Source organism: Delphinus delphis, chromosome 17 (assembly GCF_949987515.2).
Source record: "Delphinus delphis chromosome 17, mDelDel1.2, whole genome shotgun sequence".
Taxonomy (NCBI): Eukaryota; Metazoa; Chordata; class Mammalia; order Artiodactyla; family Delphinidae; genus Delphinus; species Delphinus delphis.
In genome coordinates, this window is record NC_082699.1 from 71,892,328 (window position 1) to 71,905,572 (window position 13,245).

Consider the following 13,245-nt stretch of genomic DNA (forward strand, 5'->3'; position numbering starts at 1 on the left):
TATCTGTAAACAAAGGACGTTGCCGCCACCAAGCCACTGCAGCCACCCGCCCTCCACCCCGAAGGTGAGCCCTGAGAGAACTCAGGATGAGAAAAAGAACAGGATACTGGCCCTAGCTAGCTAAGGTGCACATCAAAGGAATGATTTCAATGAGCCCAGACTCTTACATCTTCCCATTAACTTGAAATTTCTGTTTCTTTAACAGTACTACCAGGCCTTTGTTGCAAAACCCCTATGTATCCTGGTTCCACGCCTACCTCTTTGGAGCAGTCCCTCAGAGCCATCGGAGAGGCTGTCTTCCAGGCTTGAAGTCCTCAGAAAGACTGCCAAATAAAACATACTTCTCAACTTTTAGTCTGTGCGTTTCTTTTTTCAGTTGACAATCTCTAAACAAAATAAGACCAGGGTTGTTTACAAGAAATGAGGCCAGAGTTATGTTCCCAGAAAGAGTATGACCATCACAGGGAATCCAAATGAGGGTTTGGGGGAAAGACTTTTCATGGTGGGTTTTCTTTTTCATCTCTGAGCGGAAGAGCCCCCTACCCCCTGCCTTGGTCTAAGGGGTGGCACTTACACTGAGGGATCATTCACCAAGTCTCGCAGAATCAACCTACAGTGACACAGAGTCTACCCTTTCCTCCAAGGCTCCCTGGACGGTGGAAGTGACACAATTTTTAAGACAGAAGAGATTTGGAATTTGATCATTTCAATAGAGAGGTCTGGTATTTCCAAGGAAATGGGCAGTTGGGGCCATGTGGGGTAAAATGGTTCTGGCCACCAGTTACAACGTGTGGAAGGGCTTTTCCCCACACCACCAAGCAGTTCTCCGGCACCAGCTGGGTGTCTGACACATCAACCCAATTCTGACACTGTCTACCTGGAGAGAGCATCATATTCCACAAGTTAAGGGCTCAGTCCTGCAAGAATGCTCACTCTCCACACCCCCACCCCACTTCAGATGCCATCGCTAGACCAGGTTGTCACCTGGGCTTCTGACCAACTGGCTGTAAACTGGAGTTTCCAATGGCCCCCTCCTTAGGTTCGATTAATGTGCTAGAGCGGCTTACAGAGCTCGAGAAACATTTGACTTACCAGATAACCGGTTTATTATGAAAGGATATAACTCAGGAACAGCCAGATGGAGGAGATGCACCGGGCAAGGTATGGGGGAAGGGCACCGAGTTTCCACGCTCTCTGAGCCCACCACTCTCCTCAAGTCTCAATGGCTTCATCAACCCAGAAGCTCTCTGAACCCTGTCCTTTGGGTTTTTATGAAGGCTTCATTACATAGGCACGATTGATGAAATCATTGGCCATTGATGATGGATTCAACCTCCAGCCCCTCTCCCCATCCTGGAGGTGGGTGGGGAGATGGGACTGAAGGTGCCAACCTCGAATCACGTGGATGGATCTCCTCGCAACCAACCCCCATCCTTTCCTAACCTAGGGGCTTTCCAAAAGCCGTCTCTTTAACATAACAAAAGACACTTTCATTGCTTTCTGCACTGAGGAAATTCCAAGGGTTTTAGGGGCTCTGTGCCAGTAAAGGGGACAAAGAATACATAGAATTCTTATCAATCATAATATCACATTGGGGCAGACGGTTAATAAGACAGAACATGAGAAGGGAGAGGAATGGAAAAGGGGATTATGGGAAGAGCATATACATAGAGCACATCTCTCCAGTCATAGAACTTGATGCCTTGCCCCTAGAATGACAGGGAAGGGTTGGGATGAGGCCCAGTTCTTCACTAACTGGTGCAGTGCTGGGTCCATCACCTGAATGCCTGCATGAGAATTCCTTCAACGTTCTTTGAGACCCAGCTTGTGTTCTAAGTCTGAGGAGGGACAGGCCCAGGGGCAGAGGTGGCTGCATCATTGGTACCCTCCTTGGGCACTACTTGCTGGGTGTCTACCTACAGATGAAGACACACTAGAGAGGAAAAAGGTATTGTCAATCCACCCTCACAACACAGGGTGGGAAGAAGGGCTTCAACTAATGCAGAAGTACAGACGTACCTTGGAGAGACTGAGGGTTCAGTTCCAAACCATCACAATAAAGCCAGTATTGCAATGAAGTGAGTCATATGAATTTTTTGGCCTCCCAGTGCATGTAAAATTTATGTTTACACTATACTGTAGTCTATTAAGTGTGCAATAGCATTACGTCTGAAAAATGTACATACCTTAATTAAAAAATACTTTATTGCTAAAAAGCGCTAAGCATCATCTGAGCCTTCAGCGAGTTATAATTTTGCTGGTGGAGGGTCTTGCTTCGATGTTGATGGCTGCTGAAAACTGGGGGGACTGTGGCAATTTCTTAAAATAAGATGACAAGGGCTTCCCTGGTGGCACAGTGGTTGAGAGTCCGCCTGCCAATGCAGGGGACACGGGTTCGTGCCCTGGTCCAGGAAGATCCCACATGCCGCAGAGCGGCTGGGCCCGTGAGCCATGGCCGCTGAGCCTGCACATCCGGAGTCTGTGCTCCATAACAGGTGAGGCCACAACAGTGAGAGGCCCGCGTACCGCAAAAAAAAAAATGACAAGAAGTCTGTCCCATCTATTGACTCTACCTTTTACAAACCTTTTCTCTGTATCATGCAATGCTGTTTCATAACATTTTACCCACAGTAGAACTTCTTTCACATTTGGAGTCAATTCTCTCAAATCCTGCTGCTTCTTTATCCACTTAAGTTTATGTAATATTCTAAATCCTTTGTTGTCATTTCAAAACTCTTCACAGCACCTTCACCAGGAGTAGATTCCATCTAAAGAAACCACTTTATTTATCCATAAGAAGTAACTCTTCATCTGTTAAAGTTTTATCGTGAGATTGCAGCAATTCAGTCACATCTTCAGGTTCCACTCCTAATTCAAGTTCTGTTCCTATTTCCACTGCATCTGCAGTTAACTCCTCTGCTGAAGGCATAAGCCCCTCCAAGTCATCCATGAGGGTTGGAAGCAACTTCTTTTAAACTCCTGCTAATGTTGATATTTGGCCTCTTCTGGTGAATTACGAATGTTCTTAACAGCATCTAGAATAGTGATTCCTGTCCAGAAGGTTTTCAATATACTTTAACCAGATCCATCAGAGAAATCACTGTCTATGACAGCCATAGCCTTACAAAATGTATTTCTTAAATAAGACTTGAAATTCAAAATTACTCCTTAATTCGTGGGCTGCAGAATAGATGTTGTGTTAGCAGGCGTGAAAACAGCATGAATCTCCTTGTACATCTCCATCAGAGCTCTTGGGTGACCAGGTGCATTTCAATAAGCAGTAATATTTTGAGAGGAATATTTTTTGTCTGAGCAGTAGGTCTCAACAGTGGGCTTAAAATATTCAGTAAACCATGTTGTAAACAGATGTGCTGTCATTTGGCTTTGTTGTTCTATTTATACAACACAGGCAGAGTAGATTTAGCATAATTCTTAAGGGCCTGAGGATTTTCAGAATGGTAAATGAGCATTGGCTTCAACTTAAAGCCACCAGCTGCATTAACCCCTAACAAGAGAGTCAGCCTGTCCTTTGAATCTTTGAAGCCAGGCATTGACTTCTCCTCTCCAGCTATAAAATTCGTAAATGACGTCTTCTCCCAATATAAGGCTGTTTCATCTGCACTGAACAACCTGTTGCTTAGAGTAGCCACTTTTCATCAATTACCTTCACTAGATCTTCTGGATAACTTGCTGCAGCTTCTACATTAGCACTTGCTGCTTCACCTTGTACTTTTACGTTATGAAGATGGCTTCTTTCCTCCTGCCTTATGAACCAGCCTCTGCTCACTTCAAACTTTTCTTAGGCAGCTTCCTCACCTCTCTCAGCCTTCATAGAACTGAAGAGAGTTAGGGCCTTGCTCTGGATTAGGCTTTGGCTTAAGGGAATGTTGTGGCTGCTTTGATCTAAGCAGACCGCTAGAATCTTCCTATCAGCAATAAGGCGATTTTGCTTTCTTATCATTCCGGTGTTCACTGGAGGAGTGCTTTGAATTACCTTCAAGAACTTTTCTTTTGCGTTCACAACTTGGCTGTCTGGCTCAAGACGCCTGGCTTTCAACCTACCTCAGCTTTCGACATGCCTTCTTCGCTAAGCTTAATTATTTTTAGTTTTTGATTTAAAGTAAGAGATGTGAGACTCTTCCTTTCAAACTTGAACACTTAGAGGCCATTGTAAGTTATTAACTGGCCTAATTTCAATCTCTCTGTGTCTCAGGGAACAGGGAGGCCTGAAGAGAGAGGGAGCAGTCAGAACACACAGCATTTATCTTATCGATTAAGTTTGCTTATATAGGCACAGTTCATGGCACCGCAAAACGATTACAGTGGTAACATCAAAGATCACTGATCACAGATCACCATAACAAATATAACAATAATGAAAAATAACCTTGAAATATTTCAAGAATCACCAAAATGTGACAGAGGGACACAAAGTGAGCAAATGCTGTTGAAAAAATGCTGCTGATAGACTTTCTTGATGCAGAGTTGCCACCAACCTCAATTTGTTAAAGAAATAAAATAAAATAAAATAAAAAAGGCAATATCTGCAAAGCACAATAAAATGAAGTGCAATAAAACGTGGTGTGCCTGGAATTTATTCTCTAAAGGCTTGGGGTCCAGTAGGAACTGCTCTGGGTCCCCTTCTAGTAAAGGGTCACAGGCAGCCCTTGGAGGTGCTCTTGTAGTCAGGGCCCTGAGGCATGGGTGGAGATCACAGGGAAGCAGCAGAGACCGGAGCTCAGAGGAGAGGAGGTCCCCAGAAGGTGGAATCTCACTGGGAAAAGGAGCCCTGGAACCGTGAGTGATTCCCCAGAAATGCCTGGAACACAAGCTGTAGCTCCTTCCTTGGTAGGTGGGGCGAGAGCCAGTGATCTCACCCTGAGAACCCACCTACTGAGCCCCTGGAAAGTCTGGGTTGTATGAGCTAGAATGCAAAGATAATACCAGAAAAAAAATTAACTTGTGGAGAGGCAAATGCAGTATCAGTGCTTCTCTCGAAGAAATACGGCCAAAGGGAATTTTTAAAAAATTCTCTTCTATTTTTATGTGCACAACTTAAGGAACATTAAATGGGATTCAGTTCATAACTATGAACAGGCCTCTCAGATTGCCTCCAAGGATCTTTATTTGCTTTTGCATTGATTTGTAAATATTTTTATTTATAGAACCCTCCAAAAAAAGGAGAGGTGGGCAGTGGTATACGTTATAAAAATGATCCTGAGGTAGAATTAAACACGCCTCTCCCCCCTGCATTGCCCACATCTTTTATTCATACAACAACAGAAGAAACACCTCCTCTTTCCTTGGGGGCAGGAAATGTTGCCTGAAAGAACTTGAGTTCCAAGGAGGAGAAAGGGTGGGTGGTAGACTGCATTTTCCTAAGGTCCCCTAACAATATCTCTTTCTTCATAGGCTCTTGTAGAACCCAGCCACTCCTCCAGCAAGATGGAGAGACTGAATCTTCTCCTTGAACCTGGACAGGCCTTTGGGGTGGCCCTGATCAATAGGGTGTGGCAGAAGAGAGCTGAGTCACTTCCAAAACTAAATCACAGAAATGTCAGGCATTTCGTCATCGTTCTCCTAGAGGCTCAGTCTTGGAACCTCGCTGCTGTGCTTTGAGGAAGCCTAGACCTCATAGACACATGCAGGTGTTCTGGCTGTCAGCCCAGCTGAGGTCCTGGTCAAAAGCCAGCCTCAACTGCCAAAAGTGTGAGTGAAGACACCTCCAGGTTCATCGAGCCTCCGGATGTCAAGTTATCCATGGCCTTTGGGTCTTCCAAGTTGAGGTTCCAGACGTGAGAGAGAAAAGACAAACTGTCCCCGATGTGTTGGTCTGTATTTCTGACTTACAGAAGCTGTGAGCATAATAAAATGGTTGTTTTATCGCCCCAAGCATGGAATGGTTATGTTGTGTACGGTAACCAGAATGGACACTCTATTTTTTTTCCTTTGGTGGTGGAAGTCAGCAGACTCAACACAGTGTTCCATGACCCTGAGTGCCGAGGGGTGAGCTTGTGCTCACCGAGGTCAGTGATTTCTTCCCCTGCAGGACCGTGGGTTTCTTTCCCAGCACAGATGATGCAGTATGATGGCCCTTCATGTTGGATTCAATTTCCCTCTGAAGACTCTCCATTTGTTTATAATTATCCCAACAACTGATGCTCTTAGCGGGAGATGGGGGCCTTGTGCACTTGGTCCTGCTTTCCCCTCCCTGAGTAGGCCTCCACTCTGCCCCTGGGTTTTGGTAACACCACCCTGTTCCCATCCAATCCCGAGAGGGCTCACCGGAGCCCTTGGACCCAGCACATCACCAACCCCAGTTCAGTGATGACAGAGTCAGTGTGTATATAACCCCCGTGTGGCTCTCAGGAATGGTGACCACTGCAGAGTAGCGGGCAGGTTGGGTGCCCGAGGGGACATGGTGGGAGATGTGAGCTCACAGCAGTGGGGACCTGGATCTGATAGGCTCAGGCTTTTCCCCCAGGCAGCAGTCGCGGGGTGTGCGGGACGTGCCGACACAGCAGATGACAGGAGATCGCATGCAGACGGCAACCATGGGTTTGAAGAAGACTAGAAAAGCTCTTTTTGAGGGAGAATTGACAGGACTGAGTTACCAACTGAATGTTGAACATTGGAAGCAGTCATGGTGTTTTCTCAACTGGGTAATTGGAAAATGAATCCGTGAAACAAAAGTCAGAAGATAAGAAGTGGAATAAGGTGAAGTGGCAGGAAAAGGCAAGAGAAGACAATGAACTGAAGGATGGTCCAAGAGAAGAGTCAGGTGAGCTTGAGAAATGCACCTGAGCTCTGAGATGGAGATTTCAGGGGCATCAGCCTAGAGCCGGCAGCACAAGCCACGGGATGGGCCCAAGTGTCCCGGGAGAGGGAGAGTGTGAACGTGGAGGAGAGGATGTGACAAAGGGGTCACCTGGCTACTGGCCTGATGTGATGGCCGGAGGAGCCATAGGTCGCTCAGCAGAAAGAGGACAAGAACCGGGAGAACGGGTTCTCGGGGGAGAGACTTCTCTGGCACCCGATGTGCTCCTTACACTTAGTAGGTGCTCAGGAAATGTGTACGGATTGAAGAGACCCATAAGCATGGCTAACCGAGGCTCAAGGAAAACACCAGACCCAAGGGAAGGAGCAAAGTCAGGGAGCAGACGTGTAAAAGAGCATCTAGTTTGAGCTGAGGTTTGAGAGCAGCAGATGCCTTGGCCTGACATGCGTCAACTGGAGACGCGGCAGCACTTTCCCTCCAATGTGTCAGGCAAGCTGTGACAGGCTGCGAACCTTGGCTGCTGTACATGGCGCGTGGAGCCCCAGCTGTCAGGCAGAGGGCAGCCTTCCCGGGAGTGGGTGGGGAGCAGGGCACTGTCCCCGCGGCCTGGGCCTGGCGCAGCTCTCACACCTCCCATCAAGGTCACGGTTGGCAGCTTCCTCTTGACATTCGCAGGCCACTCACACGCAAGGGGTTCCTGCTGCAAAGCTCGTCCTGATGGCTGGGGGCAGGATGCAGAGACGCGAATGGCTGGGCTGGGGACGGTGGGACATCACGGCCAGTGATAGAGAAGGGCCAGTTCATGCTGCTCAAGAAAAACCCCAGCAACGAAAGCAGGAGAAAAAAAACGCAGGGGCTGGCGTGCTTGGGTACTGGGGACAGAGGATGACATCACACCCTGTGCGATGTCCTTTCTGCTGGGGACTGAGAGCCGGGAGGGAAGGCCACTCCTGTCCCTGCTGGAGCTGATGTGGGGACTTAGGCAGTGAGCCTTCTCAGAGTAAGAGACGAGCAGAGGCACAGGGAGAGGAGAGTGACACAGGGAGAATTTGGACAAAGCAGCCCGGGCTCCGGATTCTGGGATCACGCGTTATTAGTATAAACTTAATGTTGAATGCTCACCTGCAGCTCTGATCAAAACATGGTATAGTTTCCCCTTTCTTCAGTGTGGGTGATCCTTCCCTGGCCCTGGATGAAGATTGAAGCAGACCCAATGGTATTTTCTTGTATTCTTGGGTAACAGATGACCCTTCAGCCATTTGAATCATATTCTCAGTCTCCGTTCAGTAATGTCCCCTATCACAGTCCAAACCCCGGCATTACATCTTCTCCTCCCCCTCCCCTGCCCCACCTCAGGCTGCTTAGGTTGGAAACCAGTAGCTGACAATATGGCTGTTCTCTTATCCTGCCCCGCTGCCCCCCACCCCCCCCAACCACCGCTGGATCCGAGACCTAGCTCCATCCGGGAGGAGTCAGGGTTAGAGAAGCGTGAGGGAAGACGGGCAAAGGGGAGTGTGCCTCCCTCCATCCTGCTGTGTGCCCTGGAGCCTGACCCCTGGGACCTGACCAATAGGCTCCCTCGGCCCCAGCCTCCAGTTGGGTTTGGCCAGTGGGAAGCTCTAGCCAGGGATGGGGGGAAGCAGGAGAGTAAGGTCAAGATGTTTATTCCCCTGCTCCCTCCCTGCTGGCTGCATCCCTGCAACAAGGTCCGGGCTCCTGTCAGTGGCCTACGACCCTCTCTGGGTCCTGGTGACGACCTCCTCCCTTCTACCACTCAAGCGCCAAGCTAGGAACTGCCCAGACCTTGACAGAGGCAGGTAAGACAGTCCTTACCCGACTTGGTCAGGCTTCCTGCTCTGTCAGCCTGGAGGAGGGTGGAAGCTGACTCTTCTCCCTCTGGAGGCCTTTTCATGGACTCCTCAGAGGTCTCCCGTTCGTCCATCTCCTACATCCCGCAGCCCTGGCCTCTGAGACTCCCTCCCTCCTCAGCCCCCAGCATGAAGCAGCACGCCCCCAGCCTCTGCCGTGGAGCTTCTCACCCCTCCAGGAAGCCCAGAAAAGTCTTTCCCCTTTGCAGGCGGGGAGCCTTGCTGAGAATGAATAAGGAGGGAGAGGGAGAGAGAGAGAGAGAGAGAGAAAGAGAGAGAGAGAGAGAGAGAGAAAGAGAGCGAGAGAGAGCGAGAGCAAGAGAGAGAGAGAGAGAGAGAGACAGAGAGAGAGAGAGAGAGAGAGAGAGCGCGCGAGAGAGAGAGCGCCAGCCACGTGGGGTGCAAACAGCTGGGAGCCTCCAGCTGTAAGTGCCTTTGGGATTCGCTCCAGCTCTCCAGCTGTGGTCACCTCACTCTCCCCGGCAGCTTCCGGCCAATAACTAAATGTGGCAGGAGCAGCCGGGCGTGGCCATTTCTGTCCAACATGCCCGTCTTCCGTGGACCATTTTGTGTGCCTCTCTGGGCTGGCCTAGGCATTCTCACAGCTGCACTGCAGTCTGAGGCTCCTTTTAACCAATCCTCCTTCCTCGTTTTTCAGATGTCAAGACTGTATCTAAAATCTAAAGTCTAAAGCCTTTCCTACTCCTGCCCCCTCTCTTCATCCTTCCAAGCCACTACCCCCAATAAAACTCCCACACTCTAACTCTCTCTTGGTGTCTGCCTCCTAGAGTAGCCAACTGTCACAAACTTCCTCAAGGACCTTCCAGCTTCTGACCGCTCCCTGGTCCCAGGCAACGACCGTGCGTCTTTGGTTTCAGTTATGGTAACACTCCACTTCCACATACCAATCCTGCTCTGGTTGCCATTGCTGCAGAACAAATTCTCCCTACGTTTAGTGGATTACAACCATTTTATTTTGCTCACAATGTTGTGTGTCAGAGTTTGGGAAGGCTCAGCAGGGTGGTTCTCACTTTGACGTTTCTCATGCAATTGCAGCCAGATGGTAGCCAGGACTGGACATCAAAGATGGTGCACTCCTATGTCTGGCAGGTAATGCCGTCAGCTGAGAGTGCTTCTGGGGCAATGGACAGGAACACCTCCTGCGGCATCTCCAGCATGGCAGCCCCAGGGGAGCTGGACTTTTTACATGGCAGCTGGATTCCCCCAGAGAGAGTGTCCCAAGAGAGTCAGATGGTTGTAATATGGCCTTTTCTGATTTAGCCTTGACAGCACATAGTATCATTTTATCATTATGCTGTAGGTTGCAAGCAAGTCACTAAGGTTGGTCCATATTCAAGATAGGAGGGCAGAGACCCCACCTCTTGATGGGAGGAGTGTCAAATAATTTGCAGACATCCACAATGACCAATTTGACAATGGCAGAAACCAACAGGGAGCTCCTTACATGGCACTATACCCCAGGGGACCATCCATCACCTGCTGGAAAGTCGATTACACTGGAACACTTCCACCCATCATGGAAGGAGCGGTGCCTTGTTCTCACTGGAATATACGCTTGTTCTGAACATGAATCTGCCTTCCTTCCTACAGTGCTTCTGCCAAAGCCACCATCTGTGGGTTTACGCAGTGGGTGCACTATTCACTGCCACAGTACTTCATGGAGCACCGCCTCTGGCCGAGGAACTCATTTTCACAGCAAATGAAGTATGCCCGTGGAGTTATATCTAGGGAATTCGCTGGATTTACCATGTTCATCATCATCCTGGAGCAGCTGACCTGGTAGAACAATGAAGTGGCCTTTTGAAGACGCAGCTACAGGGCCAGCTGGGTGATAATACCTCGCACGGGTGAGATCATGTTCCCAAGGATAAAGTATGGGCTCTGAATCCCTAGCCAGTATGTGGTGCTATTTCTCCCAGAGCCAAGAAGCGTGGATCTGGGATCAAGGGATCGAAATGGGAGAGGGTCCTCTCACTAACACCCATAATGATGAACTGGCCAGTTTCATTCCTGTTCCTGCAACTTTGGGCCCTGCTGCTTTAGAGGTATTGGTTCCAGAGGCGAGAGCATTTCCACTGGAGAACAAACAGAACTGCCTTCTGACTGCAGGCTCTTACCACTGCCTGACGGGGTCCGTGTTTGTACATTTCACTGCCTTGTCACCACCGACCCCTTGATGAACAGAGCAGGTGCCAGGGCTCAGGAGCTGCTGAGTAAAATATTTGCTGATCAGAACCTGATTTAAATGCTAGTAAATCATGGTCAGAGTGAAGATAGTTTTCGTATATTGTACGTGGAATATTGAGTTCATAATGTTCTAGATAAAGAGGAGGTGCAAGTATTTAAAACGTGAAGAAGGAAGTAGGGGAGGGAGAGTAGGATGAGAAGGAAGGCGAAGAAAGAGCAGGAGGGAGAGGAGTAGCGGAGGAAACAGGGAAAGGAGGCTGGGGGGAGGGAGGGAGCGGAAATGCACAACGTACAGTGTCAGGCACTTCAGACGGTTCATCTGGAGACAAACCTACATACACGGCAAGTATTCTTCCTCCCCAGTCACAGATGGAGCCACTAAGGCGCGGGGAAGTTCATGCACTTGCTGAAGTTTCATCCAAAGCGACTGAAAGGGAATCTGACTTCAAGGTGTCTCATTTCCAACCTCATCTTCTTGCCATTATACCTCGCCATCAGAGAAAGCAGACATGTCATGAGAAGAAAACAGAAACACTGCTTAAAATCACCTGAAAGCATTCCAATTTGATCTGAAATTACAATTTTAACTTCTGAGCTTGACCCGTCTGCCGAAGCACAGGTTTAATAATCTGTGCTTTAATCCACGACTTCATCTATCTGCGCAAGCAGGCAATTCTGGGATTTATAATCAGCGTGTTTCTATAATAGTTCTGTGATTTACTGAACATTTTCCCTAGCCAACACTTTACTATAGACAAATGATGTTATAGCATTTTGAAGGTACACATTTTAATTGTAAACTGGTTTGAGAATATTAATGTACAAAGTAGGACCTAAAACATCGGAGGAGCCATGTTGAAAATAACTGTGTTTACCCCAGAAATAACATACACGCACTCTCTGCACTGAGTGCACAGTCGGTGCAGCCTGAAGTTTTCAAATCAACGGAGGCACTTCGGGATTATCTTCAAAGTCTGGATCTTCCTCGCTTGGTATGATTTTGGGTTCAGCTTGAACTCTTCTGGGCGTGTGTTTTTTCGCTTGAACTATGTTAGCCACATCAGGGAAGGCATGCTTGCTGGGATCTACTTCTAGTCTCTCCATTTGCTGGCTTCTACAACAAAAAGGGCAAAGGAAATTGAGATATCAGTTTTAAGTAAATTTCAGGTAGATTCAACTCATTCATTCATTTGTTCAGCAAATATCGGCAAGTACTATCCCTGGAGCATGGAGGCAAAGATAGGACCCCATCCCTGGTTTCAAGTAGCTTAGAGCCTAGTAGAAGCAAGAGTCGACCCTTGGAGAAATAAAGTGCTAAAGAGCGCCGCAGGGCCGTGCTGACGTGCAGGCAGGTGGAGGAGAGGGCAGCGGGGAGACTCTGCTTACCTAAGATTTTTTTGATAATTGAAATGATACAGCAGGCCATGCCCCAGAGCCAAGATCAATAATAGAATCACACCAGGCAGTTCTCACTCCTGAATGGAGCTAATCAAGCTCCTGGACCCTGCTGCTTCAGACCACTCAGCCTGCACTACAAGTTCAGGTGCACGCCAAGCTTAGCCCACAGTTTCCCCTCCCACAAGGAACCACTCCTCCGCCAGCACTCCGTCCTTCCAGTGATAGCTGGAGTGAAACAGACCCAGGAAGCAGCTCTGCTGGCCACTGAGTCCCCTTATCACCGTCATAGAGAAAACTCTAGATGATACAGTCACAGGGCTGCTTTTCTGGCAATTTCCATTCCATAGGCCTGGAGTTGGACCCAGTAATCTGTATTTATATAAAGTTCCCCCAGGGATATCGATGATTTAGAAATTATTTTGGAATCACCGCACCATTAATTCATTCAGTTATTCAACAGATATACCTTAAACGCCGACTGTATTCTAGTTGCTGTGCTAGACACCAGAAATAGCATGGTCTGTGCAAACAGACAAGCTTCCTGCTAACATCTAGGAGTGCAGTGTTGTGCTCAATAGAAAAGTTATCATATCGTCATGTAATTGTCTCATTACCGACCTGTTCTCCCTATAAGACTGACATCTTTGAAGCAAAGGTATTGTCTTTTTCATCTTGTATCTTTGGCGTATAGCTTTACCGAATAAATAGTTGTCGAATAAATGAAAAAAAAAGTTATTATTGTGGATTAACGAAATTAAATAAGAAATTATCTCTGCCCTAAGGAATATCACAGTCTAATCCAGGAGCTCCAAACCCATGTCCTCAGACCAAACTCGTGCAGCAGACACAATGTGGTGGGGGAAGGAGGTCCGATTTTCTTTGGAAAGCGTAAACTCTGCTGTTCTTACAGCCCTCCCGCTCATTCCTGTAACCTGCACAGCCCTTGAAAGATCTGACTTTTTGATTCCTTAGTATCTTGACTAATACTTCTGG

At 48.0% G+C, this 13,245-nt stretch overlaps 1 protein-coding gene across 3 annotated transcripts in view; it reads right to left on the minus strand.

Moving 5' to 3' along the window:
- Positions 1–343: 343 nt before the first annotated feature.
- DNAAF11 (dynein axonemal assembly factor 11) overlaps positions 344–13,245 on the minus strand; it is an 81,283-nt gene continuing 68,381 nt past the window's right edge. Inside the window, exons 12-14 of one of the 3 annotated variants that reach the window (XR_009516681.1) lie at positions 11,148–11,968; positions 7,901–7,966; positions 344–386 (exon numbers count right to left, since the gene is read on the minus strand). Coding sequence is in view for 2 of the 3 variants with exons in the window: in XM_059995208.1 (XP_059851191.1) it covers positions 11,791–11,968 (178 nt within the window). In the remaining variant the exon portion in view is untranslated. Of the gene's footprint in view, positions 387–7,900; positions 7,967–10,934; positions 11,969–13,245 lie in introns of those variants that run through there. The other 2 variants (XM_059995208.1, XM_059995209.1) reach the window with 2 other exon arrangements.